Below are 15,417 nucleotides of genomic sequence, written 5' to 3'. Positions count from 1 at the left end.
CGAGGCAGACCTACCACAGCTGAGAGTTAGGGCGTGGAGACGATGTCGAGGTAGACCTACCACAACTGAGAGTTAGGGGATGGAGACGATGTCGAGGTAGACCTACCACAACTGAGAGTTAGGGCATGGAGACGATGGAGTGACGATGTCGAGGCAGACCTACCACAGCTGAGAGTTAGGGCATGGAGACGATGGAGTGACGATGTCGAGGCAGACCACAACTGAGAGTTAGGGCATGGAGACGATGAAGTGACGATGTCGAGGCAGACCTACCACAGCTGAGAGTTAGGGCGTGGAGACGATGTCGAGGTAGACCTACCACAACTGAGAGTTAGGGGATGGAGACGATGTCGAGGTAGACCTACCACAACTGAGAGTTAGGACATGGAGACGATGTCGAGGTAGACCTACCACAGCTGAGAGTTAGGACATGGAGACGATGTCGAGGCAGACCTACCACAGCTGAGAGTTAGGGCATGGAGACGATGTCGAGACAGACCTACCACAACTGAGAGTTAGGGCATGGAGACGATGTCGAGGTAGACCTACCACAGCTGAGAGTTAAGGCGTGGAGACGATGTCGAGACAGACCTACCACAACTGAGAGTTAAGGCGTGGAGACGAAAAGCTGAAGAGAGATCTGAATGGAAGGATGTGTTGAAGCAGGCCAGAGCCCCACATGTTGCTGTAGTGCCATTGGGATAGATGGATGGAATGGTTCAAAAGAAATCCTACAATTGACAGTGTTCTATTTATGTAGTGCGAAGCATTGAAGACATCTCAAGTATTTAGCAATAATGGAAATAAGTTTCTTGTCTTGACTACTAGTGGTGTAATAAATAGACATAGATATATACATAGAGAGTTGGTTGGACTAAAAATCCCGAAATTCAAAATCTCAGATTCGAAACCAGGACCCAGGTTCGGAAGCCAAACGCTTGACCACTCAGCCACTGCGGCCACATAGATATATACATTTTCTGAAAATGAGACTTACGAATCTGTGAGTGGATCGATCCTCGAAGTCTCTGGTGACTTATTAGGTCTTTAAATATAGTTAGACGCACCTGGTTTGGTCAACTAGACTGTCTGGTCCGAATTCTATTTCAATTCAAACTCTTTTTTATAAATTCTTAAAACACTATTGTAATTTTCTACTGCTTTGAACATGTATTAGCTTTTTGTAACACTATTGTAATGACAAGGTAGACATATAAAACAAGGACCATAGAAATATAAAACAACTTTGCTGCTCTCGCATTTTCCCTCAGAAGCGAGAATTGGAGAGTTTCAAGATACACTAAGCAATGTCAAGGACAATACATTGTACTTCGAAAATTGCCAACTAAATAAATGTCATAAACAGAAGAGCTTTAAATAAAAATTGATTCTGCAGTGCTAAGCTACAATTTACACAAAAACTGATCCTGTAACTTTTTAAAAACCTAGATTCTTAACACTTCCTTTATTTTGTACACCACACATATTATCTTATAGATTACAGACGTTACTTCAAAAAAAGAAGATAATTACGTCCTACGAATTTCATGTGTCAATCTAGTCATGCATGCTAATCTAATCAATGACTTTAATTCTGTTAAGTCCTTGGTTTTCCTGACTGTTTCAGGCAACCCATTCCATTCTCTAATGGTAATAGAGATGAAGAAGCACTTGTAAGGCTTTGTTCTAGCGTATGGAATAAGAAATGTGCCTCTATCTTTGTGTCTTTCTGGGTATTTTTTTTTTAAGGTTTTCCGCCATGTATGCAAATCTCCAATAAGGAACAAAATTCTGAGGTTTGTATTTTATTTAAAAAATAGATTTCTAATTAATCAATAAAAATATGTTCTATAATTTCATATATCAACAGAAGAAAAGTCAGAAATTCTGAGGTTTGTTTTTTATTAAAAAAATAGATTTCTAATTAATCAATAAAAACATGTTCTATGATTTCACATATCAACAGAAGAAAAGTAAGAACTATAATATTTGTAGGAGACGTATTATCAATGACACCGGGCCAGCTTATAAACACTCATAAATAGCATTGATCTATTACATTTTAGTTTCTAAGTCACATTAACCCATTCCTCTCTAACTTATCTATTTCCACTGCATGACAAATCATCCAATCACGTCGTTTCTCAATCCCGAGTCTATATTTCTTTTAAAAATATTTGAAAACTTTTAAATTGGATTTTTCATTAAATTTTTGACTGGTAATAGAAGAAAAAAAAATTAAATAAAATAAAATAGGAAAATATTTATTTAAAACGTGAAGACCGTCAACATTATCACAATGATTAGGCAACTTATAGAGCAAGCATAACTTTTCCTATCCTAAAAACGTTACTAAATATCGTATTTTACAGGTATTGTATATGTATAGTTTATCAATCTTTACAATAAGCGTTCTGAGCCAGCCGGGAAAACTAATGACTTGTCAGAATTTAAGTCATTGGTTAACATGCATGACTAGATGCATGACGCGTAGGACGTAATCCTTCTTTGAAGGAACGTCTGTATTTTTATAAGATAAGATAATCCTTGAAATTGCATATTGTAGAAGTATTTAAGTCCTGTAACGAAATGCCACATAGCATGCACAAATAAACAATTATAAAATCATCAATTACCTGCGCATAAATTTTAACTTGAAGCCCATGTTTAATTAAACTTCAGGCAACAAGAATTCCACAATGCGAATAAAATGAACAAGGATTCCACAAAAAGAAAGCTACAGTCCGTGTAATTGTCCCCTCAGAATGCCACCACTAGATGTCAGTATCACATTTGAAACAAAAACAAAACTTCTCATCAACACTTTTTCAAACGAGTATCGAGCATGGTAAATCTATCTCTGGGGTGGAAAAAAAAAAGGGTAGAATTACTTTTGAAAAAAAAAAATTGTTTTGACGTAATCACTTTCTGCTTACTCAATGACGACAGTTGGATTTTTTTGTCTCTAACAGGAATTTCTATTGGCTGAATCTTTTTTTGAACTTTGCATATGTGGCAGACGTATTTACTTTGCGTCTGTTGTCGAGTAAATAGAACGACTGAAGAACGTTTGCATGACAAAAAGGAGCTTTTAAAATGGGATGGTCGACAAGACAGTAGCTAGTCCAAACTGGGGTCTTTTAAAATGTACTTTACAAAAGATGAGCATGTATACCTATTGTTAAACACAAGCAAGAAGGATTATTTCATTGATCTTAAAGGAAGTGATATGTTAACCCAGACGATGGTCGCGGTTCTCTCCTGAACATTTCCAAGACAAACTGTAGGAACCGAAGGAGAGTTATTAGGGCTGTAATGATTCCACGCAGTGGCGTAGCTAGGAATTCGCCATTATTTGGGTCCGGGGGGGGGGGCTAGACCTCTTTGGGGGCCCCTGCATTTTTCGTAATATTTAATATTTAATGTAAAAAAAATTTCCAACACTCATTTGGGGGAACCCTTCAAGTGGGGCCCCAGGGGGGGGGGTCAAATTTCCCCACCCTAGCTACGACACTGACTCCAAGATTGTTCTAACTGCGCGGTAAGACTTATTTTGTATGTGTGAGTGAATAACAAAGTATTTAGAACCGATCTGTTTTAGATAATTAGGAGTATTAGACATAGTGCACAAATTTACACTTACACCAATCTAAGTTTTCTAGTTTGATAACGGAAAATTTCTTTTGGGTTTTTCTTAAGTGATGTACCGAGTAGATCTGGGTTTAAAATGATGGTTAGTTTGAAACTAAAATAGCATTCATTGAAGTGTTCAATGTTAAGCCGTGTAGTTAATACAATCTTGGAGTCATTACAGTCCTAAAAATGATTTATTAACTTTTTTTTCCATATTAAAAAAAAAAGGATTTTGCAAACTAAATAATTTAGATATTTACAAAAAGAGATACCTTTATTAGTCTTAGTCTTATATGCAGTTTTTAAATGCTGTCATTATATAATGCGACATTAACCAAAAAAAGAGTAGGCCTACATAATGCAAGTAGAACTTTGGTAAGTCTTTCTGTTGTGTTTAATGTGACAATATCTGGCTGTTCGTGTTTCTTACCTACAGTTATTGTCATAACAATCATAACAAAATGTGCTATTTCATTAAATACAATTAGACATAATTAGACCTATATATTTCAGGGAATATGTGAAAAAAAAAGGGGGGGGGGAGCTATATGTAGTGTGCATGAGACACTTCATTTTGTTAATAGTTGAAACACCCTTTTATTAGAGGACAAAGATTTGAAATGTCATTTTAGTTGGGGGACAAAGATTTGAAATGTCATTTAAGTTGGGGGACAAAGATTTGAAATATCATTTTAGTTGAAGGAAAAACACTTGAAATATCATTTTGACGGAGGACAAATGCTTGGAATATTTCATTGGAGGACAAAGACTTGAAATATCATCAGGGCCGGCCTCAGATAATAGGATGCCCCAGGCGAAGTGACTTTGTGGCCCCAAATGAATAAGAAAAAAAATATACACAGCGAAAAAAAAACGCAATTTATTTAAAACCTAGTGTAGGCCTACTTCAACAATAACATTGGGCACAACTCTCGCTCTTTCTTCTCTAAAAAAAGTGTTTGAAGTCCAAATTGAGGCCTAGGCGGCTGCCTAGTATACCTATGCCAAAGGCCGGCCCTGATATCATTTTGTTGAAAGACAAAGACTTAACCATTAAAAGCCGCACACGGTTTTAAAATAATACAGACCTAATTGTCAAGCCATGATTATAAGCTTGGGTCAATATAGGCCAATAATAAACCGTTGGGGGTTCGATAGTTGGGGATCGATCTGTTGGAATAGAAATGTTTGGGTCAAAGGGTTGGTTTATCAATTAAACACAGTGTTGAATTTAAAAAAATAACTAGTAGACAATCTCATCACACTTGTACACTTTAAAGAACGATGAATGCAGGACAAACATTCGCGTGATTCACATACCTAGGAGGAAAAAAGAAGTTCATTCTGATAGATAGAATTATTATAAAAAAATAGAAACACACTTTAAAGAAACACGAAAGAAACAGTTTTAAAAGATCGCATTTATAACGAACATTCACTGAACTCTAGCACTGAACTGCGCGGTCCACACACAGACTGAAAAGTTTTTAAAAAAAGCCAAATGAAATATAGTTCAGTGATATGTTTAGAGCAAGACGTAAACATTACATTCGATGCTATGACGCCCTAAACATTGAGGGGATACAGTTCCCTACCCACGCCTCAGTTCTTAAGTTACAAACATGGGACTTGATAGCCACGACGCCCTTCAGATAGATATCAGCTTCTTACGTACCCCCCCCCCTCCCTCCAACGTCTCCAATCAGGTATCCCAGGGACGCCCAAACTACGACCTCCGGGCAATATCCGTTCCGTGACTCGGTTCTATCCGGCACTTCTGCTTATTGAATGGGAAAATTGAAGCCGCAGACGCTGAATTCACGTGACACGCCGATTTTTTTTTTTGGCCCGAGACACGTGTATGTGAAATTGTATGGCATGTGGTATGTGTGGGCAATGGTATTGCATGTGGTATGTGTTGGAAATGGTATGACATATAGTATGTGTGGGAAATGGTATGGCATATAGTATGTGTGGGAAATTGTATGGCATGTGGTATGTGTGGGAAATGGTATGGCATATGGTATGTGTTGGAAATGGTATGGCATATAGTATGTGTGGGAAATGGTATGGCATGTGGTATAAGTTGGAAATGGTATGGCATATGGTATGTGTTGGAAATGGTATGGCATATAGTATGTGTGGGAAATGGTATGGCATATAGTATGTGTGGGAAATCGTATGGCATATGGTATTTGTGGGCAATGGTATGGCATATAGTATGTGTGGGAAATGGTATGACATATAGTATGTGTGGGAAATGGTATGGCATATGGTATTTGTGGGCAATGGTATGGCATATGGTATTTGTGGGCAATGGTATGGCATATGGTATGTGTTGGAAATGGTATGACATATAGTATGTGTGGGAAATGGTATGGCATATGGTATTTGTGGGAAATGGTATGGCATATGGTATTTGTTGGCAATGGTATGGCATATGGTATGTGTTGGAAATGGTATGACATATAGTATGTGTGGGAAATGGTATGGCATATGGTATTTGTGGGCAATGGTATGGCAAGTGGTATGTGTGGAGATGGTATGACATATGGCATTTGTGGGCAATGGTATGGCATATGGTATGTGTGGGAAATGGTATGGCATATGGTATTTGTGGGAAATGGTATGGCTCCAAGACCGAAACAAGTTGAGCACCATTGACCTACCTTATACTACCTCGGAACAACCAAGACTATGATTTTTTTTTCTTCATTACACACACTTTCAAAGAAAAAAAAACAACGTATTTGATGGTAAGAGAATAGGACTCTCTAGAAATAGAAGACTGGAAACTTACAGTGGCTTTGAAATGTTTGTTTAACATTTATCCTATGAGGGTAAACAGTAAGTGCAAAGGCGTAGTGGGGGGGGGGGCAAGGGGGGAACGATGCCCCGGGCGTCATCCATGGGTCGGGGGGGGCGCCACACGCAGCCTATATTTCTATGTGATGTTCATGAAAAATGGTACCTTGCCCCGGGCGCACGTTTTGCTCACTACGCCTCTGTGTAAGTGTTACTCTAGGCTTTCTAAACAACTTCATATAAAATTAAATTAGCCGGGATAAAAAAAAATGTAATAATAGGACTACTCCCTCAATAACAAAATCTTTTTTTTCATGATAAACATGTGGTTATATTCCTCGCCTCTCCCTCTCTCAGAATCAGTGGCGGGATTCAAGGAGGGCATCGGACAAGGGGCCTCCATTTTCGTAAATTTAGTTCTGTTCAGCCAGTGCAATTTAAAAAAAAAAGCCAGTCTTGCATACATGTATGTCACTGACAGTTGAAAAAAAAAAAGAGGGTATCGGTATTGGGCCGATACGTTAATAAAAGACAAACGAGGATCTAACAATCAAAATATTACCCGCTTTAAAAGTAGTAGATTTCTTAACCCACTGATAAAGTGGGTCATGAATGAAGGTAGTTACGCATATTTTTTAAACGTTTTCCTCTTTCAGTCTCAGCCATTTGCAGTTAGTGGGCAGAGCATGATAGGCTCAGGGTTAAAAAAAAATACTAAATTTAAATGTTTATCAAAACAAAGTTAGTTGAATGGGTGTGTGTGAGGAAGGGGGGGGGGGGAATCAAGTGCATTGATGTAATGTTTGGTCATAACATCTATCGAGATAACATTTGTCTACGCCTATCTCACAAGAAATGGGTGCAGTCTAAGGATATTACTTTTTTTAAATATATACATAGAGGCGTGACTGTGATACAAGCAATTGGAATGGCATGATTTCATGAGCCTAAAATTAACGCATCGAACGTAAGACGTAAGAAATTATATACAAATGTGAGTTTAAAACAAGGTTACAAAGACAGTTTGTGTGGAGACACAAACTCAAAATCGGCCCCCGAAGTGGTCCACCCAGGCAGGTAAAAAGGAAGGTTTCAATATTTTCAGAAAGAACATCAGAATAAAATTCTATCAAAGACAAACGACAGAGATGAATGGAGAACGAAGGATGACAGATCTTGTGTAGTGCCCCAGCGGTCCAGCAGACCAAAGGATAGTTGAAAGTGAATGGATAGTCAGATGTGAATCTGGCCTAACTGATGTCTTATAATGAATATCTAATTGATCTAATTAATGGTATTGTAAGGGGTCAATCTCTTATTCAAATCCTCAAGAAAAAACATTTCCGTAAAGAAAAAAAAATTCTCCTTTAGTTCGATGTTTTATTGTGTATAGTGAGCATTGCGATTCACGCAATAATGTGGAAAAAAAACTACTTATTAATTGTTGTTTTAAATTATGTCCAACGTATATGCATGTAAATGTAAAAAAAAAAAAATTAAAAATTTGACAACAAATCTTAAACCATTTGCAGAAATGTGTTAAAATATGGCTAATAGTCATCTCCCCTACTAAGGAGCCTCTCTTGATTTTTACTATTAATAGTGAATAGTAAATTTTTATGAAAACACTGCTAGCATAAGTGATTTTAAAAATTAGATTTTTCGCTTTCAAAAAAGAAAAAGTAGCCGTTGCATCAGAACTTTGAATGGTCTAAAATATTATGATGGCGGATTTTCACTCTTTTCTAGTTTACGAGATCTAAACGGGACGGACGGACGGACAGACATTCCACACAAAACTAATAGCGTCTTTTCATCTTTCGGGGGCCGCTAAAAATCAGACAAAACTCAGAACTCAAATGACGTTAGCACGCTCGCAAGGACTCCCAAATTTTAACTTCATGTTCAAGTGATCATGGGCAAACGGCGGTAGACACATGACGATAGAGGCAAAGATAAAGTGAATCTTTCAATGGTGCGGATAGTCTTAAATCCCTGCACACACAAAGTATACTTTACGAAGGTTGGTTAGGGTGCAGATACAAAAGTCATCCCCAAAGTATGCTTGACGGGGCGGGCCGCCCCCCACTGCCGTTCCCACACCACGCCAATTAAGAACACGAAGTCCAAAAAAAAAAAAAAAAAACACTATAAAAAACTTGAACTGGTGTGTTCACTGTATAAGATCAGGACGATAAGAATGTACGCTATTCTACGATCGATACACCAGATTAGCGGTTCCCCTTCATGTATAAATCATGGGGCTACACTGAATGTTATCTTGCCAACGGCCATAGACTACGCAGTTTTAAACTCTGAAACAAAAGAGTTACACATCCGAAGTCGTCTGCTCACAGTAAAGAACTTATTTATTGAGTATTAAAGCACTATATTTGGATGAAGGGTATTTACGACAATGCTTTAGATTAGTATAAGAGTGTAAAAGATTTTTGTTTTAAAATCACGACGCTCAAAGTGTTGCATTTAAAGATCTATCTATCTATCTATCTATATATATATATATATATATATATATATAATTCTTAACATTAGGCAGTGGAAGATGTGAACAACTTTTGGGGGGAACCACTGGTTGAACGCACCTTGATTTAGTTCGCCATAAAATGAAGAAGTAGCTTAAATTGTATAAAAAGTGGGGTAGTTGCCCATTGAGGATATTTTATTTTTTAGACATATAATATATATATATATATTATACAAGGTAGGCTATATACAACTATTGTAGAAAAAGAAAAAACAACTTTTGGTTTTATAACACTGAAAAAGTTGGCAGACGTAACAGTGCCTCAGGTAGCTTGATGGAACGACCTACTTTCATTGTGGTCCAAACAATGTTGACATTGTCAACAACATATTCGTCTCTCACATTCCCCTCACACAGACACACCCGCACACACACACATACACAGACATGTGTTGTTTAAATCAAGGGATTATGTCTTGAGAGTAGGGTTACACGCGTGTCTGCGTGCTTAAATGAAATATGTGTGTGTACAGGAAGGTGAATGCATATACATGTAGATCTATATCCACTAGTTCATGGTGGTTTTGCATTTTAAAAGCTTATGTAGCATTGGGAGAGCGGTGGCTGAGTGGTAAAACGGAGGTCCCGGGTTCGAATCCTGGTGAAGACTAAGATTTTTACTTTCGGGATCTTTAAGGCGCAACTGAGTCCGCCAAGCTCTACTTAATATTAGTTGGGAAAAAGTTAAGACGGTTGGTCGTAGTGCTGGCCACTTGACACCCTAGTTAACCGTGGGCCACAGAAACAGAGGACCTTTACATCATCTGCCCCATTGATCACAAGGTCTGAAAGGGAAACTTTACTTTTTACTTTATGGAGTACATTGTTATTTAATAAACTCGCTTCTGTAAAATAGCCTAGTGCTATTTTCGGTACCATCAAAGACTGTCATGAATAGTCTAGATTCTAGCAAGACGACATAGGCACTTAGCCCCAAGTACATCATTTGTACAGACTACACGTGGATATGTTTAAAGAAAAAAGTTTTATTTGGAGTTGTTTTTTTACGACTATAACCAAACAATGTCAAGGACGATAAACTAAACAATGTCAAGGACGATAATTTGAACCTCAGTGTTGCCAACTAAAAACACACACACAGACATACAGTAAGTGCATTTATATTGAAGCTTGAAGAGGTAGGGGCCCCCACAAAACCTCGCACAGGGCCTCCACGTACTAAAATCTGGCACTTTCATTTCCGTAGACTTTCTTGTAAGTTATTCAAATTAGATCAGGTGACAAAGTTCATCTCAAAGTAACTAAAAAATTTTAACCTTTAAGTCGTTTCAAGCGCATACACGGAACAAAACATTACGCTTCACTTGTTTTTTGTTTCTTCAAAGAAGACTCTGATATAAGGAGTTGTCAAGCAGAAGTGAAAAGTGTATTCCCTTAAACAACTCAGCTCTGAATGCCTACCACAGATAGAGATCCTACTACTTGATCTTCCATTGCATACAGGAAGTTTAATTCCCCTATTTGATCAACTATTTCAGTTATATTTCTGTAACTATAAGTATGTATGTGAGAGGGATTATTAGCCTACAAGTCTTGTTCTATGCAACGTTTACGTACAGTGACTGTCTGTTTTTAAGGAGTTCACTAAGAACGCATTGTGAACGGTCTACTAGAATGATGTGTGGATAGCAGAATGACCAATCGCTTTTACCTACTATTTGCCGCAGACGTTAAGCACTAAACGTAGTAAGCACTGATGGACGCTCTCAGAAAACGAGATAATCGCTATGGAAGGTTTCAAGCCCAGATCCCCTTGGTTTTAGCAGCCGAATTCTAACCATTATGACAATTTTATGAACAGGGGGGGGGGGGGGGGTAGAACAACTAAGACAAGATACACCTGCAGAATTGATTGCCTTAAAAGAGTTGGTATAAACGTAATGATGGTCAAATTCATTGGGAGCAATGTGGCTCAATGGTAAAGCGCCCAGCTTCTGTATCGAGAAGGTCTTGCATTCTAAGCCCGGTGATGACTGGGATTTTTAACCCGGAAAATTTTTTTAGGACACCCTAAGCCCGACAAACTCTAATAGGTACCCGACATACGCTGGGGAAGTAAAGGCGATTGGTCGTTGTGCTGTACTACATAGTCTGTCCCAATGATCTGAACTACTTAAGTCGTAACTCAGTTTTGCCGAAAGGAAAAAAACAACAATGAATGAAATATTTTGTTAAAAAGTGGTGGTCTAAGTTTACCTTCCAATAAAGCTAACATTCAAGTCTCAAGGGTTTGATATGAATGGAATGAGGCTTATAATATTGAGCTATTCGTTAAAATTCATTGGATTGTTAACATTTAGATGTAATGGCCTAGGAAAAAAAAAAACAATGCCGGACTTAACACTAATTCTGCTCGTGTATAAATCGTACCAATGAAACAGCTAAATCTGCTATGTGATTTTTTAAGATAATTAGAAATAAGAAAAGAAAAGAAATGTTTATAATTTTAGAATAGACATTAATTTAATCGTTTTTTAAAATAAACTATTAATCGCAATCTACAAAATAAGAACAAAGGTGACCTCCCCAATAGGATGGTGTGAAAAACTACTACAGGAATTAGAAAGATGAATCAACCCAAGATGGTGTAAACACAGGTGTCACAGGGGACATAACTGGGTGGAGCAGACGACTAAACTCTTTACAGCCGTATTTATCTCATTGCTAAAAAAAGGCGAAAGTTCAGTCATGGCTCTGTCACCTCAGCTCTGTCTGTTTAAACATACTTTTAGAAAACAGAAAAGACACATATAAACGGTTTGTAAAAAAAAATGATCTCAAAACTTTGTTTCCGAAAAGAACAAAGTTGGAGAGTGCTACTAGTTACTTTTATAGATACAGGCATAATAAAGGGCTTACAAAAATGTGGACCTTAACCTCTCTTATTCACAGACCATACAAGAAACATTTAACAATAATATTGAAATATAGTTATACTGTGTTTAAACTATTTGTTAATAGTGTTAACTGTTTGTTTTTTTTTAAAGTAGCCATATGCCCCACATAGGCCGTAACGACCAAAAAAAATGTTTTACTTTTTGCCGACAATATAGGCCATTAGATTAATTTACAACATACAGTGAAAAACTCTATAAAATGCACTAATTGTGTGGAATTACTTGCCAGGGTTATTGATATACTTAGATACAGAAATATTCCAAGAGAGTGTTTTATGCCAATAATTGTTTTATGTCAGGGATTTTGTTTTTAGCCAGGGACTTTTTTTTATGCCAGGGATTATGTTAAAGATTATGTTAAAGATTGTGTTAAAGATTGTGTTAAAGATTGTGTTAAGGCATGATTTTGCTTTCGCGGTTGCACTGTATTTTCTCGCAAGATAAGCCAAACAATCTAAATTAAAACATTGTAAAATAAAAGAGAAACAAGTTCCGACCAGTCAGGGGATCGAATCCACGACATTTCGTTTTATCGCGATGCTCTTTCAGCTTAGCCATCCAGCAATACTTCTATGTGCGAAATTTTTTCTTGAAATAAATTATTCAAATTTTTAAAGCTTTATTTTTGTTTTCAAAAAAACTAGCAACCTTTAACTACTTCCTTCCACCTTTAGGGAGCGCGGTGGCTGGGTGATAAAGCGTTTGACTTTCAAACCAAGGGATTCCGGGTTCGAATTTCGGTGAAGACTGACTTTTAGGATGCCCCTGAGTCAACCCAACTCTAATGGGTACCTGACATTAGTTAGGCAAAGTAAAGCGGTTGTCCGTTGTGCTGGTCACACGACACCATCGTTAAACGACGGCCTTACAAACAGACGGCCTTTACATCATCTGCCGTATAGCTCGCAAGGTTTGGAAGGGGAAACTTTTCCACATTTTAACCATGAAGTTGAAACAAAGCACGATTCACATCTGAGACATTCACGTCTGAGACATTCACGTCTGAGACATTCACATCTGGGACATTCACGTCTGAGACATTCTCATCTGAGACATTCACGTCTGAGACATTCTCATCTGAGACATTCACGTCTGAGACATTCACATCTGAGACATTCACATCTGAGACATTCTCATCTGAGACATTCACATCTGAGACATTCTCATCTGAGACATTCACGTCTGAGACATTCACGTCTGAGACATTCTCATCTGAGACATTCACATCTGAGACATTCTCATCTGAGACATTCTCATCTGAGACATTCTCATCTGAGACATTCACATCTGAGACATTCACGTCTAAGATATTCACATCTGAGACATTCTCATCTGAGACATTCACATCTGAGACATTCACGTCTGAGACATTCACATCTGAGACATTCACGTCTGAGACATTCACATCTGAGACATTCACATCTGAGACATTCACATCTGAGACATTCACGTCTGAGACATTCACATCTGAGACATGCAAATAAATCAATAGGGAGACGCCCATTTTTTTTTTCTTTAAATTTGACATATCAACCACAAATCTACTTTTCTAGTTAATTGTGAAACACTACAAGGTACGAAAACATTGTCAAATTGAAACTAATGCTAATGTGGTATCAAAGATGCTTAAGGATATTCTTCAAAGAATAACATTGGACAGATAATACGTCTGCTTTTAATACATCCTTAATCTTTAGAATCGTAGACATTGCCATTATTATAATACATGAAAAGATTAAACATTTTAATCAAGACTGAATGGATCCCCCTGAACCACTTAGGCCACACCCTTGCTTGTTGCCCACACTTCATTAACCGCCTTTGCAAAATATTTTAATAATCAAAGGGAAGACAAACAGACGGTGTGGACCGGGAATTGTTTAATGATTGAACTATTAAAGGGAAATAAAATTAAATCTACTCAAAGTACAACCAATAGAGAACATAGCTTAGATTTACAATCTACGTGTATAAATTTTAAAAAAATACAAAACGAAGAAACCTGCTAAAATATTGATAGGAATATTTTAGAAGCATGCGTAATAATAATTGTAAATAAAAGTAAATAAATAAAAACATAATAATAACAAATAAATCAGTAGGCCTAATAGTATATGGGTAATTCATAATGATTTATTCAGAAACCAATACTATATTTACCAAATCTATACGCAGACATAATATAATTAGGGCAATAGGAATCTACATTTAGATTAGATACACAAATAAATAGATAATAGGATAAGAGATAAAGGAATGACAGTTTCCAATTTGGAAGAAATTAACTAGAAGATCAGCTCGCATTCAATCTACTTTAAAGAGGCAGTTTTTTTTACCTGTTCTGTTGTCAGTAAATATACAATCCAAATTTGATTAAAGCCAAAAAAAGAAGAAAGGCTAAAATAAATCCCGAAACCTAAAAAAAAAATTGTTCAAATATATTTTTTTACGACATAGAAATATATTTAGGGCTCTCTGCCTGCACGAGTTGTCCCAATCCAGTTTGGTGTGTCGCAACAGTAACAGGTTACCGCCCTTTTCCCCTCATTCGTTGAAAGCTCGTGGCCCAAGCAGAACCTTTGGGAGGTGTGCATTAACGAATTCAACACTCTTCGTTCGATACCTGGCACGCAAACACTGTCACACATACACACACACGCAGAGACATGCACCTATGAGAGTTGACAGGAGGAAAAAAAACACATATACCTCTACGAACCCCCGGCGACACACAAGCGCGCATGCGCAGAGGAAGAAGCCAAAGTAGTGTTTTTCTTTCACCCGCCTTGTCCTCTGCTTGCTTTACTGTGACGAAAATAAAACAATGTCTGCGTTGAATCACATTCCAGTAGCTTTGAAAAGAAAGATCATCTGCGTGGAGTTTAGAAGTAGAAAAAAATAGACAAGGAAGTGCGGCTCTTTTGTCCCTGTGTGTATGGGCTAAAATATGTGTGTGTGTGTGTTAAGGTTCGACAGTAGGCTGTGTAACTTCTTACAAACAAGATTAAATAGCAAAAAAAAAAAAAAAAAAACGAAATTCTATAGCTTTATAAAAGCAGTGATTGATAAGAGCTTAGTGTTTGGGCGAAATCCAGACCCGAAGAATTAGGTATCTATTTTATTTAGACGATACTCAATTCTGAGATTGACTAACTACTTAAATTTTACTTTGGATTGGAAAAGGTGTGTTAGTTGGGGGGGGGGGGGGGGGATAGTACGCAAAACAAAACAAAGGGGGGGGGGGGGATAAAGTACTTATGTAAAAAAAACTACAAAGCTTGGTCGCTAATTTGCTTGATTTCAATACAGATGTTAAACAGCTTTTTTAATGCTACAAAAAATTACTTAAAAGATCGGCAAAGAGAGTTTTATTTTTCAGAATTAATTTGGTAGATAATTTGTAGCTGGCTCAAATGTCTACATAATAATAAGGTGTTTGATCTTAATCACTTGGAATTAACATTTAGAAAAATAATGGACTTTAGGGTAGAGAATTATCTAGTTTGATTTTCATAT

At 37.3% G+C, this 15,417-nt stretch overlaps 2 protein-coding genes across 3 annotated transcripts in view; both read right to left on the bottom strand.

Moving 5' to 3' along the window:
* LOC106074821 (transmembrane protein 178B-like) overlaps nt 1-14,474 on the bottom strand; it is a 39,779-nt gene extending 25,305 nt beyond the window's left edge. Inside the window, exon 1 of one of the 2 annotated variants that reach the window (XM_013235677.2) lies at nt 14,238-14,474. Coding sequence is in view for 1 of the 2 variants with exons in the window: in XM_013235676.2 (XP_013091130.2) it covers nt 2,637-2,665 (29 nt within the window). In the remaining variant the exon portion in view is untranslated. Of the gene's footprint in view, nt 1-2,636; nt 2,861-14,237 lie in introns of those variants that run through there. The other variant, XM_013235676.2, reaches the window with a different exon arrangement.
* On the bottom strand, nt 12,839-13,405 carry LOC129924390 (uncharacterized protein in mobD 3'region-like). The gene has a single exon (XM_056018604.1). The coding sequence runs from the start codon at nt 13,403-13,405 to the stop codon at nt 12,839-12,841; it is 567 nt and encodes a 188-aa protein (XP_055874579.1).
* Nucleotides 14,475-15,417: the final 943 nt, after the last annotated feature.

This window comes from Biomphalaria glabrata, chromosome 2 (genome assembly GCF_947242115.1).
Source record: "Biomphalaria glabrata chromosome 2, xgBioGlab47.1, whole genome shotgun sequence".
Lineage (NCBI taxonomy): Eukaryota > Metazoa > Mollusca > Gastropoda > Planorbidae > Biomphalaria > Biomphalaria glabrata.
Note: the sequence above shows the minus strand (reverse complement) of the source record. Positions and strands in the feature narration are given on the sequence as shown.